Genomic DNA, 15,529 nt, shown 5'->3' with positions numbered 1-15,529 from the left:
GACAAGACTAAGTGAATAGAATGCTTAGGTGTGAACATTGTTAAAGATGGCAGGTTCTGCAACGTAGAGGGAGCAGGGCTGGGAGGCTGGGCAGGAGGCTGTTGCAGGCGTCTGTGCTGGTAGAAGAGGGTAGCAGCCTGGGCTGGTGTGGTGAGGGTAGGATGGAGGGAAGTGGGCAGACCCCGAGATCTCAGGAGGCAGAGTTGGGATGGAGGCTAGGGAAAGTGTTTTCTCAGAGGGGAGTGATATTTCCAGGCAGGAGGAGAAGGGAGCATCTGAGAAGAAGCTGAGGGTGTTGGGTAGGTAGTTGTTAACCATGGAATGAAGGTTCTGGAGGGCACAGTGGAGAGGTCTGCATGAGAGTCGAGCAGTGTGGTGGATGGCTCAGAGCAGAGGCTCCACTGAGCACATGGCACTGATGACAAGCAGGAGCTTACATCTGGGCCAGTCCCAAGGGTAACAATGATGTGAGGAGTGGTGTGTTTGGCTGCAAACTTCCAAAAAATGAATGCCAGCAGTCTTTTGATTGAATAGTAATTATGTTTCATTTACCCCTCAGATGCCTTTCAAATATCTGCCACTAACAAGGCTCAGTGCTAGGCACCTTGACAGTTACCATGGTGAATTGGGAAGTTCACATTCCAGTAAATAAAGATTCTGTTTCTTAAGGTTGGCAAAGAGTTCAATTAAAGGCATTAATGAATTGCTTGTAACAGACTGGCGAGGACCAAGCTGAGAACTTTTCTCACCTTTCTTGATTCTCACTCTCTTTTCTCATCTTCACTATCTCTTTCCTTAGTAACAAGTAAATCCCACTCCTAAGTATAGGGGAGGGTTCTTAGCTCTGAAACAGGCCTATTTGGCATTTCTTCCTTGGGCTAGCAAGTGCTGATGTCGTATATTTGAGATTGGAAATCCTCTTAATTCAGTTGTTTTCAAATTATTCTCTCACTTTCTCTTTCTTAAGGATTTGTGTAACAGTAAGAAAACTTACTATAAGTTATTTAATATTGTTTTAACTATGATTGCTTTTTTTCTCTTCAAAAGTTAAACTTGGCATGTTTCATCATTTTTTTGGAAATAGAGATAAATGTCTCAATGATTAATGAAGGCTATCACAAATTTGATGATTGATTTAAATCCATACAACTGGGAAGTATTTTAAAGATCTTTTAAATTTTCATTTTTAATTAGCCCTCATTTTATATCTAAGGAAATAGAGGTTCAAAAGGTGAATGGGATGTGTGAATACATGTAAATGTTTAGTTATCTTAGAGTGTTTTAAAATTTGCACAATAGGAGCTTTCGTGTTTTCTGACAGTTGGTGATATTGCAGAAGAGGCTTTTTTTTTTAACCACTGGGGAATGCTGAAATATCAAATGATCAACTATAGTGAAAAAAAATTAGAACAATTTTAAGTATTCTGGTCACTGCATCTTTTCTGTTTAGCAAAATAAAAGGATTTATATGGTAGTCTCTATGGGTTGGGGTAGGAGGAAGGTCAATACTGGGGATACTGTTTTATATTTATTTCACATCACATCATTTCATAGTGATTGTAACTCAGAATATTCCTTGCAGATAAGCAAATTTTATTCTCCCCTTCTAGCTTTGCAGTGCACACAAGTGCACCAGAAAAATCTGCCTCCCTGGTTAATTGAGCAAAGCTGAGTATATTCATGAAAGATGCTGGGTCATGGCCTATGTTTTGGTAATTTGGTGAAAAGGGAATATTGTCACTCTGGTTCTGCCTTCACGAAAATGTCCAACTTCAGAGCCCCCAGGATATATGGCAATTGAGTAAGGATGTAAGACTGACTTAGTTCTTACGCAAACCTTATCCTGAGATTTGGTCAGGGAATTGGATTTGTGGCTCTCTTGTCCTTTCTCTACATTTACTCTGCTATTTTGAGAATTAAAGTTATTAAATTTCAGTTTCAATTCCTTTTTGTTCCAAGGAATTTTTAAAAGGGAATTTTACATTAAATTCCCAAAGGGTTTTTTTTCCTCATTTTTCTTGTGTTTTAGGTTGTTTTGGACAGTCATCGGAGAATGAGGTACCTTGCAGCTAGGTGCTCCAGGGACATAAGAAAATAAATGTATAGTTTTTATATAGTCAAAATACTATGTATATTCACAAAATTGAGCTTACGATTATCTCCTTCAAATCCTTGATAGTTTCTTTTAGCTTATTTGACCTGTCAAATTCTGAAAGTGTTAAAATACTACACTAGGATCAGATGATTAGATTTTATTATGTTCTCTTTGTATTTCTAGTTTTAACTTTGGATACTTGACTGTTATATTGCTTGGCCATAAAATTTTTACTTAAAGAAATACAGTTAGTATTGAATAAGTAGAGAGCGTCATACTGTGCAACTGAATGGGCTGAATTGCCATCATATAAATGACAGTCCTTCCCAAATTATATGTAAATTTAATGTCATTCTGATCAGAAACCCAAGTGTGTGTCTGTGTGTGTGTGTGTGTGTGTCTGTGTGTGTTTAAGGGGGGGATTGGTTAAGATGAATATGATATGTGTAGAATAAGTTGGTGAGAATTACCTAAAAAAATCTTTAAAAATAAGAGCAGTTGGGTGTGGGGAACTTTCCTTACCATATGTTAAAATGACCATAATGCTACAGTAATAAAAATGTGACACAAAAAAATACAGAATTAAATCAGTTGAATAGAATAGAATGGATTCTAGCATTGTAAGAGATTAAGATATGATAAAGGCTGAATTTCATTTCAGTGGTAAAAAGAATGTTTATTTGATAAATGATATTAGCATAACTGGCTATTTCAAAGAGAACAAAAGTAGGGTTCTACAGATGAAAGATCTAAGTGGAAAATGCAGTGCATGATACTAGGAAGAAATTTTAGTAGACTAATTTTGAGGTGTGAAAGACCCTCTGAGACAAGACAGGAAGTACAGAAGTAGTAAAGGAAAATATTGACATACTTAACTACATAAAAATTTAAAAAATTCTTTCTGGCAGAATACACCGTAAATTATATCAAAATACTTTGTCACACGTATGACAGCCAAGGATTTGATAACCCTAACCTTTAAAGAGGGAAACAGAAAATCCAGTAGACAAATAGGCAAGAATGTGAGTAGGCAGTTCACAGAAGAGAATTGCATGTCGTCAAAACACTAAAATGATGTTCCGTACAAGTAGGCAGTGAGAAAAAAGTTTTCAGCTATCTGAAGGGCAAAATTTAAAAGAGTCTAAGCACATCAGGTGCTGCAAAAGTGATAGAGAAATGGACCCCCTCCACACACTGTGATGAGTGCTCAGACTGGTACAGTGCTTCCTGGCATGGTTTGCATTCTGTGACTTCAGTGTCTCGCAGTTAGGTCTATCCTCCCAAAGTAAAAGCACCCGTATTTACATGTGCAAGGCTGTTTATCTTAACATTTTTTTTATTATAGCGAGAAATTTAAAAATACCTGTATGTCCAATAATAGGGAAAGGGCTGAACAAATTGCGATGCATTTGTACTGTGCAATATTTAGCATCCATAAAAATAATGCCTTAGATTAATATGTATTGATTAGGAATAATCTTCATGCTAGACTAATTAGAAAAGGAGCAAATTTCAAAGGATTGTTAATAATATGATCACATTAAAAATATATGTTTGCATGGTTATAAAGAAAGATTTGGGAGGATGGACACATGAAAAAATGTTAAGTAAACAAGATTGGGGGAAGGTGGCAAGAAAAATCCTATAAACTAAGGTACTGAAAATATTAAAATTTATTTATTTTTTAAACCTTTAACTCTGCCTTAACCCTTCTAATGTCTAACCAGTGTGATGAAGCCTGGGTTAGCCTGTTTGCTTTTCTTTTGAAGAAGATGTTGTATGCCTCTCAGGAGAGAACCCTGGCTTCCACTCCCTGGCCTGTACCATTCTCTGGCTTCTTTATCTCTCCTTATTTCTGGGATCCATTACGTCAGCCACTTTCTGGCCAATGTTCTCAGTTTCATTGCCCCTTTATGTTTCATTTGTGCCCATCTAGGCTGATAACTGGTGGAGAAAAATCATGCAATCCTGCAATTAGTGACCCTATAACAGAGATCTGTAATCTCCTTTGCTCCCCCAAGATGTCTCAGCAGCCCTTGTGTTTTCCCAAGTTACCACTTTCCTAAAATGGCACGTGGTATTTCAGACATCCCCCTCTTTCCTCAAACCTTTAATGCTGCCACCTTTTCTCTCTAGCAGCAAGTGACTGTGCCTCTGTTCTGTAGGAAAAATGGAAATTCCACAAACTGCTTGCCACTAAACATGCAATCAGTCTTCCTCTTCTTCCTTTGCTAAGGCAAACAGGCCACCTGTGCTGGGATCCCAGCCTTACCTGTCTCCCTCTGGAGGTGGTGGGGTGGGGCTGTGTGCTCCTAAAATGGATTATCCCTGTTGTCTTTGGTATCTCCTCCACTTTTCCTCATTCGTGCAGCCCCAAGAGTAAATAGAAGGCCTGTGATACCTTACCTACACCATCTGGTTCTTTGTTTCCTCTCTGGCCTCTCTGTGTTATACGAGTACTTGTAGATGGTTAGAAAGAAGGAAGTATTTGGGTAGAATAATGAGAAAGCAGCATGAACTAAAAAGAGTAAGAAGACCTCAAGAGTAAGGGTGAAAGAAACGATGGAACAAACCTAAAAACAGCCTCATTTCCTCTACCCACACTTGGAGGAAAGTAGGGAACATAACTCTTACCTGAGCAAATGAAGTTTGTTGTTAGAACTGCTAGACTATACTGTGACTTCTTGGCTAGAGTTATAAAGGCCTGATTGTCATACTTTGATATATGTGTTGTATTCCAGTTTTTTGAAAACAAATGAAAGATAAAACTTTATAAACTAGTGTTTGCCAAGTGTGTTCTGCAGAAAAATAGCTTGGGGATAGGGTTAAGGAAATACTGAATTAAGTCTTTAATGTGCTGAAGTGCTTTGTGAATTTCCAAAGCCAGGTAGACAGTGTGGTGTTTTCCAACTTTATGATCACAGAGCCCTTTTCCGTACTTCTCCATCCCATTCCCTAATGTATATCATGTGTCCCAAGGAAAATAGTTTGCGAAATGTTGAAGGATAAATAAATACGTGGTACTAAAGAAAATGAAGAAAAAGAAAAATCAGCCTGCATGATGCACAGTAATATGACTAGTAATAATTTTTATTCCTTTTTAGTTTGTGTGCTTCTCTGAGTCTACACATTTTGAGGATGACAAATTATTTTTAAAAAATGAAACTTATTTTGACTAATGATACTTTGGAGGAGACATTTTGTGCATAAGCATAGGAGATGTACGTAAGCATAGGAGAGTTCTAGTGTGGCTAATACCTGCTGTAGTGCTGTAAGATTATCATGTTGTGTTATTTCAAGGTTTATTAGGGTTGACCTGAATTTCTGTTATTTGAGTTATGTTTTTGTATCCTCTTTTTCAGCGGCAGCCGATTAGGAGGCCTGGTTACGGTGTTGTGCTTCTTTTTCAATCATGGAGAGGTAGGTAATCAAAAAATATTTTCAGAATCACTCCTGGAAATACAGGTTTCTTTTTTAAATTTAATATCTTTAAATTTAATCTCTAATAGCATTCTTTAAATGTTTGATCTTATTATTTTGATTCAAAATTTAAACACTTGCATTCATTTTAAGTCATCTTTTCATGATCATTATATCTCTTATGTGATATAACTCTTAGTGATTTGAAGAAGTAGTGGGTCTGATTCAATTCTTCAAATAATTTTAAAACTGTGAAAGCTCACATTTTAGGAATAATAGAAATAAGCTGGTAATAGATATAGTTAACTTTCTTGTGTGAGGCTTTTTGCTGTAGTAGCCTGCACAGTATGTTATTTTGATGTATTAACCTTTGATATAGTTTTAAGTATCTCTTGCAGAATATTTGATAGATTTGCAACTGTCCAAGGACTTTCTAAAGAAAGCAGCATTGCAAAGTACATGGACTCTGGATCCAGGCTGCCTGGGTTCAAATCCTGACTGTCATTGACAAAGTCATTTAATCTCTCTGGCCCGTAGTTTCCTCTTTGTAAATGGGCATAATGATGTTACCCATTTTGTAGGATTATTGCAGAGATTAAATGAATTCATACATATAAGTGCTTAGAAAAATGTTTGGCAGACAGTAACTGATATGTAATTGTTAGCTTGTATCGTTATTATTATTATCTGACTTAGTTTAGATTCAATTCCAAAGTAAATTGAGAGACAATGATTTCCTTCATCTAAATTAATCATAGTTGTAACTGAATTTATAGTAATATATCTCTGTCCAGATTTCTTTCATGGTAAATTTTGTAAGAGGGAAAAAAGAAAAAGGTCAGCTTGCTTTGTGTGGAGTGACTTCATCCTTTCATGTGTTTATACACTCAGAGTCTGCAGTCTTTTCATATGCACGTTATAAAGCTCTGAGAGTAATCCTATCCAAACTTAATGCACAGTCAATGTTGAACTTTTTAAAAATCAATGAATTACTAATGGATATTGAACTAATATGTAGTTGGTATTTAGAATCACAGAAATGCAAAGCTAGAGTGGCCTTGTAGATTAGAGCATCTGATAAATGACTGTAGCATGACATCAGTTAAGTAGTTTAGTGTGAATTTCGAGCACCCCCGAAAAAAAAGATTTGGCTCTTCCTGACTCTCGATGCTGCACATTGTGATAGTGTGGACCATGAAACATTTGAAACACACATTCTCTGAGAATGACCTAAGAGATGGGAAATAACCACTTAATAATGGAAGAAAGGAGCATTGTGTTTAAAAATAAAATGTTGGAGGAAAGGGATTATTCAAAATTTTGGAGCCAAGGCCACTAGAAAGAACACTGTTTGTTAAGCACAAAGGTCTACTCTGTTACCCTTACCATGCAGTAGGGTTGTTAATTCTTAATTCCTGATCTTATGTTTTTCTTACAATTTTGATATTCATGTAGCATGAACATCATTCCTTACAAAGTCCTCTTAATTTTTAACAATGAAATTTAGACAGTTGATTTTTCAGGTTGATGAATTGCCTTTTTGATACTTGTGAGCTACTTGGTGTAGTTGAAAGCATGCTTAGACATCACTTTCTTAGGAAAAGGTAAACTAAATATCATTAGAATTAGATTTCAGTGTTACTGAGATAGTCAAGTAGATAATTGTACTTATATGTAACTGTAGCTTTAGGGTAGATGAATGACCTTTTTGTGTAATGTCGTATATTAAAATTGAAAGCACAAACTGCAGATTTGGGTAAAATATTGGTAAGAACTCAAGTAGTCGCAACCTTTTATTATAATTTTAAATATATTTTGGTTTTCAGGTTATAAGATTTTCAGACTATTTTTTTCTGACTTTTTAAAATGTTACCTAAAATATATAATTTTTATATGAGAGATAAACATCTACTCTGGTAGTACCTATTCATGTATTTAGTGAACTTCTGTAGAGCATTGCTCACTAGAATTGCTAGTGGGTTACTAATTGGTACCTTACTTTCTTAGAAAAGTTACTTTAATCACATGAATGGGTTATGTGCCAAAAACTAGTTGTGGATTATTACTTACTTTTATTTCCATTATTTAGTTTGCTCTGTACTAGACTCTAAAACAGCATATGGTATACTTTTAAAGTTTTCTTTTCTTTCAGATGATTTTACAAGGGAAAATTTTTGACTTAACAAAAGAATTATAAAATGTGTAGCATGAATGAATTAATCAAATTATTTAAAACAAATTTAAAACTTTCAAATCTGAAACTTGTGAAAATACAATAAAGGGGCTCATAATAATAAATTGAGGTTATACATTTCATAATAACAATATGTACGTTTTTATTGATCAAGCTTCTTTATCAAATGTTCGTTATGTCATGACTAAGAATTATTGCTAATATGAAATCTAACAATTTTGTTCTGCTTTTAAAATATTTCCTTGTAAAATAAGATACATGAAGCATGCATTGATGTTGCAGAATTTTTAGCATGCTGATTGAAAAGCGTTTAGATGAGTATAAAAAGACTAAATACAATATTTTTTCAATTTTTGACTATTAGAAATTCTTTTATGTGAAATAGAGTTGTTTAGCTTTTTCATGATGATATTAAAAAATTATTACAAAGCATGATTGATGTTTTACATAAGACATGTTCATGTGTATGAAGATATGCACATATAAGAAGGACATTTCTTTTTATTTTTTTGAAAAAATTACTTTTTAAGAAAGTAATTCAAAGTAAATCAAAGGATTACCTTGAGATTCATATCTAATTAACGTTTGTTTTTTTTTTTATCACCCACAACATATTTCCGAGCCATATTGGTTTCTTAAATATTTTTAACTGAACTGAGACTAAAATATAAAGGTACATGTTCTAATTACTTGTTGACATAGTTATGCCATTTATATGAGATTTGAAAAAGAATGCTCAGAACACTTTGAAAGCAATCCCATTAATCCTTATATTCTTGTATAACAGATAAGTAGTGAATAATATCCCAATATCATAAAAATGGTAACACTAAAAGATTAAGTGATTGGCTCAAGTAACTAAACAGGGAGATGATTCTTTTTATTAATTTTATTTTAATTTAGAAATATGTACATTTATGGAGTACAATGTAATGTTTTAATGTATGTATACCTTGCAGAAAGATTCAGTTAAGCTAATTAACATACCTTTTACCTCACCAACTTATTTTTTTGTGGTGAGAATGTTAAAAAATCAATTTTAGCAATTTTGAAATATACAATGCATTATTATTAACTGTGGTCACCATGCAGTACAATAGATCACTAAAACTTACTCTTCCTGCCTACGTGGAACTTTGTACACCTTGATCAACATCTCCCCTTTTCTCTTCTTCCCCCAGCCTCTGGTAACCACCTTTCTATTCTCTGTTTCTATGAGATCAACTTTTTTAGATTCCACATGTAAGTGAGATCATATAGTATTTGTCTTTCTGTGCCTGGCTTATTTCGCTTAGCATAATATTCTTCAGTTCTACCCATGTTGCTCCAAGACTGTATAGTATTCCATTGTGTGTATATACCACATTTTAAAAAAATCCATTCATCCCTTGATGGACACTTAAGTTGCTTCTGTATCTTGGCTATTGTGAATAATGCTGAAATGAACATGGAAGTGCAGATATCTCTTTGACATACTGATTTTAGTTTCTTTGGATATATACCTAGTAGTGGGATTGCTGGGTCATATGGTAGTTCTATTTTTAGTTTTTTGAGAAACCTCCATACTGTTTTCCAAAATGACTATACTAATTTACATTCCCACTAACGGTGTACAAGGATTCCCTTTTTTCTACATCCTCTCCAACAATTGTTATCATTTGTCTTTTTGATGTTATCCATTCTAATATGTGTGGGGTGGTACCTCATTATGGTTTTAATTTGCATTTCCCTGATGAATAGCATTTCTTTATATATCTGTTGGCTATTGGTATCTCTTCTTTTGAGAAATGTTTGTTTAGATGCTTTGCCCACTTTTAAATTAATTAGGTTATGTGTTTTCTTGCTACTGAGTTGTTTGAGTTCCTTATATATTTTATATGGTAGCTTCTTACCAGATGTATGGTTTGCAGATATTTTCTCCCAATCTGTGGGTTGTCTCTTTACTCTGTTAGTGTTTTCTTTGCTGAGCAGAAGCTTTTTAATTTGAAGCAATGCTAGTTATCTAGTTTTGCTTTCATTGCCTGTGCTTTTGGACTCCTATCCAAGAAATTATTGCCCAGACCAATGTCATGAAGGTTTTTGCAGGGAGAAGATTCTTAGGTTCCTAAACATATAACTCTTAGGTTAAGGGAGTAGGACTTCAAAGAAGACAACACTATAATTTATCTTTTACAAGGGAAAGGTGCAGAGATCTTTCTTTGCCAATTTGTGGACCTCCTCTGTTTTTTCCTTTTTTCCTTTTTTTTTCGTTTCTTTCCAGTGATAGTTAGGTTTTGGCCAGGACGTTTATTCTAGGTCTTTTCTGTTTTATTCAATTCAATTAAAACAACATATACTGAGTGCCTGCTGTATGCCATGTACTTTCTGATGCTTGGGATGTGTCATTGAGTAAAACAAAGACTCCTATCCTTATGGACAATCGTGTGAAGGTGAGGCAGTCTTCTGCCTAAAGTGGGAGAATAACTGGTTTATTTGTGTAGTAATAACTGGTTTATTTGTGTAGTAGTAAGGAGGAGCAGAGAGTGATAGGCGATATGTTCCAGCAGTTTAATAATAGGAGTTGGGGTAGGGAAGGAACAGATTCTGTAATCTTTGTAAGGCTTATTTGGACTAGATGGAAAGCCCCTGGAGGATTATGAGCAGTAGAGTGACATGATTTAATTTTTTTTTTTTTTTAAACAGAGTCTCACTATGTTGCCTGGGCTAGAGTGCAGTGGTGTCATCATAGCTCACTGCAACCTTAAACTCCTGGGCTCAGGTGATCCTCCTGCCTCTATCTCCTGCGTAGCTGGGACCAGAGGTGCAAGCTACCATGCCCAGCCAGTTTTTCTATTTTTGTAGACACGGGGTCTTGCTAGTGCTCAGGCTGGTCTTGAACTCCTGGCCTCAGAGCAATCCTCCCACCTTGGCCTCCCAAAGTGCTGGGATTACAGGCATGGGCCACCATGCCCTGCCCGATTTAAATTATTTTTTACATGAATTTGGAAAATAATATAAAAGTATTAATACAAGGTATATTATTAATTCAGGCTACTGATTGGTATGTATATGGGTTTGTGAACTTATATTAAACTTACAATAACACCAGAAGTCCACTAAAAAAAGAGTGTGTTAATCTCAGTCGGGAATGAATCTCCTGATATAGATTTGAAGACTAGTCTACAATATAGTAGAAAACTAGTCTACAGCATCCTTCATGACTTTGCCCCTGTGGGATATCTAGTGTCTTATGTTACATCATTCTTCAGGCTGGGTTTTTTTTTTTTTTTTTTCCCTAGCTCTGCTGGTCTTTCTTCCTCTAGTTCCTGAAAAGGACCAATACTTTTCCTTCCTCAGGGCCTTTGCACATACTGTTTCCTATGCCTTATACAGTCCCTTGTCCCTGTCATCTCCTAACCTGTGCCTAGTTAACTTCTAGTCATCCTTAAGAACTGAACTTTTCAGTTTGGGTTTTAGTGGTGTTCCTCATTTCTTCCTGAAGATCTGGGTTTATTTAAGAACTTTACTTAGCATTGTTGTGAAGATCTACTGCTAACAAATTCTCTTAGTTTTTGTCTGTCTAAAAATGTCCTTATTTTGTCTTCATTTTTTGAAGTATATTTTTGCTTGATAAGAACTGTAGGTTGATAGCTTTATTTTTCAATACTTTAAAGATACCATTCTATTGTCTTCTGGCTTTGATTGATAAGAAGTCAGTAATAATTCTTGCCATTGTTTGATAAAAAGTCAGCTGTAATTACCGCTGTTCCTCTAAATGTAATGTGTCTTTTCTCTGGTGGTTTGAAGATTTTCTTTTCGTACTTGATTTTTATGTTTGATGGTTGTGAACCTAGATGTGCTTTTGTTTGTATTTTCTTTGCTTGAGGCTCACTGAACACTTTTGTGGGTAGATTTTTATTTTTAATCAGTTTTGGAAAATTTCTAGCCAATAATCTTCTGTTTAGATATTTTGTTTTCCCCATTCTCTCATCTCCTTTGGGAATTCTAATTATATGTATGTTTAAATTTTCTTGATGCTGTTCCACAGGTTTTTAACACTCTGCTCCCTTTTCCTTGTCTTCCATTTTTTTCTCTCTGTACCTCCTTTGGGTATTTTCTCTTGCTGTGTCTCAGAGTTCACTGATACTTTATTCTAGTGGATTTGGTCTGCTATTTTCACCATCTGGTGAATTCTCCCTCCCTCCCTCCCTCCCTCCCTTCCTTCTTTCCTTCCTTCCTTCCTCTTTCCTTCCTTCCCTCCTTAGAATTTCCATTTTATTTTTTTTCTAGAGCTTTCATTTCTCTGTTGAAATTTATCATCTGTCCGTACACTTTATCCATATTTTTCTATAAATTTTAAACCTAGTTATTATAGTTATCTTAAAGTCTTTGTCTTCTAATGCCTACATCTACATTGTCTGTGGATTCAATTCTATTGGCTGTTTTTTCCCCTTCATTTCAGGTCATATTTTTCTGCTATTTTGCATATCTCATAGCTCTTTTTTTAATACAAGACATTTTATATAAATGAATGATAAAGACTGAACTAGATAATCATCTTTGATTTTATTTTCCTAGACAGGGAATAAACATCTTTTCCTGTGTCAGGCACTTAGGGTGAGGGGCTGAGAATTTGGATCCCACCATGAATTCTGCTAAGTGGGCAGGGCTGCAGTTAGTTTACTTCCAGTTTCAAATGAATTAAGGAGATCTCTTTTCTTTTTGGCTTAAGCTCCAGCTTTCCAGGTGCTCAGCTTAGGGAATAATCCCTTTGACCTTAGCAGTATTTGAACTGGGAGGGGGGGATACTTTTCTACTTTTTAGTTAGTGTTAATCCATCTCAAGATTCAACTCCAGCAAGGGCCTGGGATATAAGCAGTGTATGAGATTGTGATCTCTCTGCTTTCTGACTCTTCTCCCACTGCCCCTTACTCCCCTAGATCCGTGTGTGTGTGTGTGTGTGTGTGTGTGTGTGTGTCCCAAGTTGGGGGAGGGGTGGCTGTCATGCAAAAATATTCATTTTCGTGTTTGGCTATTTCAGATTCCAGTTTACGTTGTTAGAAGTCGGTTTTTGAGTCCCAGAAAAAGACTCTCTCTGAACTTACTGAAATTAGGCAATTGTTCCCAGGTGTGAAGTTAGAGTTAGCAGTTGTTTTATATTAATGTATTTATTTGGGCTACAGCTAGCCCACTGTAAATCTTGTACTAAAAAGGCAAACCAACCTAATGTGTGCAGTGAACACTATTCGGGTGATAGGCACACTTATAGTTCTAACTCAAGCATTACAAAAGCTATCCATGCAACAGAAACATTTGTACCCCCTTAATATTTTGAAATTTAAAAAAATAAAACTTTTTAAAAAAGGCAATACAATAAAAGTGCATGTTTCTGACCTTTTTCCTCTAGCTTTTTGTTTTGAATAAACTAGAACCTACAGAAACATTCTAGATTCAGTTTCCTTTACCAGTTTTAATATTTTGCCACATTTACTTTCTCTCTCTCTTATACACACACCTACATACACAGACATTTTTCTGATCCATTTGAAAATAAATCGCAGACATGGTGACATCTCACCCCTAAATATTTCAGTATGTTTCCTAAAATCAAGGACGTTCTCCTACATGATCCCTATACTGTTGTCATACTCAAAAATTTAACACTGATAATTATATAATAAAATAATACAGTCCATATTCTAATTTCCATAGTTACCCCAGTAAATTATGCTTTTTGTTTTGGAGTCTGATCATGGATCTCACATTGCATTTACTTGTCATTTTATCTTGAAGAGTTTATCTAGGACAATTTCTCTGTTTTTTCTTTTCCATGACATTAATATTTTTGGGGGTCTAGGCTCATTATTTTGTAGAGGACCCACAATTTGAATTTGTCTTATTGTTCCCTCATGAATAGATTCAGCTTAGACATTTTTGTGAATATGACATAAATGATGTGTCCTTTTCTTTTCATTATATTTGGAGGCATGTAAGATCAGTTCATCCCATTGCCAAATTTACTAAGTTGATCACATGGTTAAGGTGGTGGCTATCAGATTTCTCTGTTATAAAGATGTTCTTTTTTCTTCTACATTAATAAGTGATCTATGGAATGATACTTTGAGACACCATGAATATCCTCTTCCCCTATAGCATTTTACCAACTGATTATAGCATCCATTGTTGATCCTTACTTGAATTAGTTATTGCATTGGCCATTACAAGTGGTAATTTTCTAATTCTGTCATTTTATTTATATTTAATAATTGGTGTTTTATAAAGACAAATCCTTCTTCATGCCATTTTCTTTTACTGTTACTATATTTGCATAGATTCTTTTGTTATTCAGTGTTTTATAATAAATTGTTGTTATAATTCATCTTGATATTCAATCACAAATTTGGCCAGTAGTAGCTTCCTCACATTTTTAATGATACATCATTTTCATACATTACAATTTACATATTTTAACTCTACAGCTCAATGGATACAATTATGTAGCCATGTATAAATGTATATATATTGTATATATGATTATGTATACAATCATGTAGCCATGATCTAGATCAAAATATAGACTAATTCCAGCCCTTAAGCAGACTCTCCTCTGTCCCTATCCAATCTATATCCCTTGTTATCCCCCAAATAGGTAAGTACTCTTCTGATCTCTATCACTTTTGATTAGTTTTATCTGTTTGGAGGAATCATGGTTTCTGATGTCTAACTTCTTTCTCTCAATATGTCTATGATATTTATGCATATTGTTTTCCAAAGTGCTTGTACAAGTTTTCACTCCATTGGCAATGTACAAGAATTCTGGTTTCTTCCACACCCCAGTCAGTACTGGCAGTGCTCTTAATTATAGTCATTCTGATTAGTGAAATAGTATCTTATTATGATTTTAGTTTGCATATTTTCCTGATGAGTAATGATGTTGAGCACCTTTTTATATTGCTTATCTGATTTAGGTATTCTCTTTTATGAAGTGCTTATTTAAGTCTACCCATTTTTTAAAAACTTGGGTTATTTCTTTTATTGGTATATGGGAACTTTTTGTAGGATATATGTTCTGCAAATACCTTCTCACAGCATGTGGCCTGTTTTTTCAGTCTTCCTGGGTTTTTTTTTTTTTTTTTATGAACAGACTTTCTTAAGTTTGAAGTTTAATTTATCAGTCTTTCATGTTTATTCCTTGTGTCTGATTAAAAAATCTTTGCCTATGGCAGGTCATAAAGATTTTCTCTTATGTTTTCTTGTAGAAGCTTGATTGGTACAGCTTTCCTGTTCTGGTCTATGATGTATCTAGAATCTTGTGTATACTATGAAATAGGTTCAAGATTCACCCCTCTTCCTTCCCCAATTTGGGTGTCCAATTAACCTGGTACCATTTGTTGAAAAGACACTAAATTGTAGTGGTGCTTGTGTCATAAATAAGGTAACTGTATATTTCTGTGTTTGTTTCTAGACTTTCAATTCTGTTCCATTTGTCTGTTTATCTTTAAGTCAGTATCATACTGTCTTAAATATTGCAGCTTTATAAGTGTGATATCTGGTAGTGAAAATCTCCAGCATAGTTCTTCTTCAGTATTGCCATAGCTATTCCAGGTCCTTTGTATTTCCATATAAATTGTATTGATAGAAGCAGCTTGTCACTACTTCTCCCTCCCCCAACACATATGCAACCTGCTGGGATTTTAATTGTGATTGCCTTGAAGCTCTAGATCAATTTAGGGAGAATTGACTTGCTGAATAGACTAAATCTTCTAATCCATAAATGTAAATTTATATTGGTCTCCTTTAATTTCCTTGAGCAATGTTTTGTGTTTTGTACATCTTTTGTT

General features: G+C 34.9%; 1 protein-coding gene across 2 annotated transcripts in view; it reads left to right on the top strand.

Moving 5' to 3' along the window:
* DPY19L1 (dpy-19 like C-mannosyltransferase 1) overlaps nt 1-15,529 on the top strand; it is a 104,869-nt gene that overhangs the window by 38,338 nt on the left and 51,002 nt on the right. For both annotated transcript variants that reach the window (XM_045564414.1, XM_045564413.1), the window contains exon 7: nt 5,458-5,515. In XM_045564414.1, the coding sequence (XP_045420370.1) occupies nt 5,458-5,515 (58 nt within the window). The remainder of the gene's footprint in view (nt 1-5,457; nt 5,516-15,529) is intronic.

Source organism: Lemur catta, chromosome 11, assembly GCF_020740605.2.
Source record: "Lemur catta isolate mLemCat1 chromosome 11, mLemCat1.pri, whole genome shotgun sequence".
Taxonomy (NCBI): domain Eukaryota; kingdom Metazoa; phylum Chordata; class Mammalia; order Primates; family Lemuridae; genus Lemur; species Lemur catta.
Note: the sequence above shows the minus strand (reverse complement) of the source record. Positions and strands in the feature narration are given on the sequence as shown.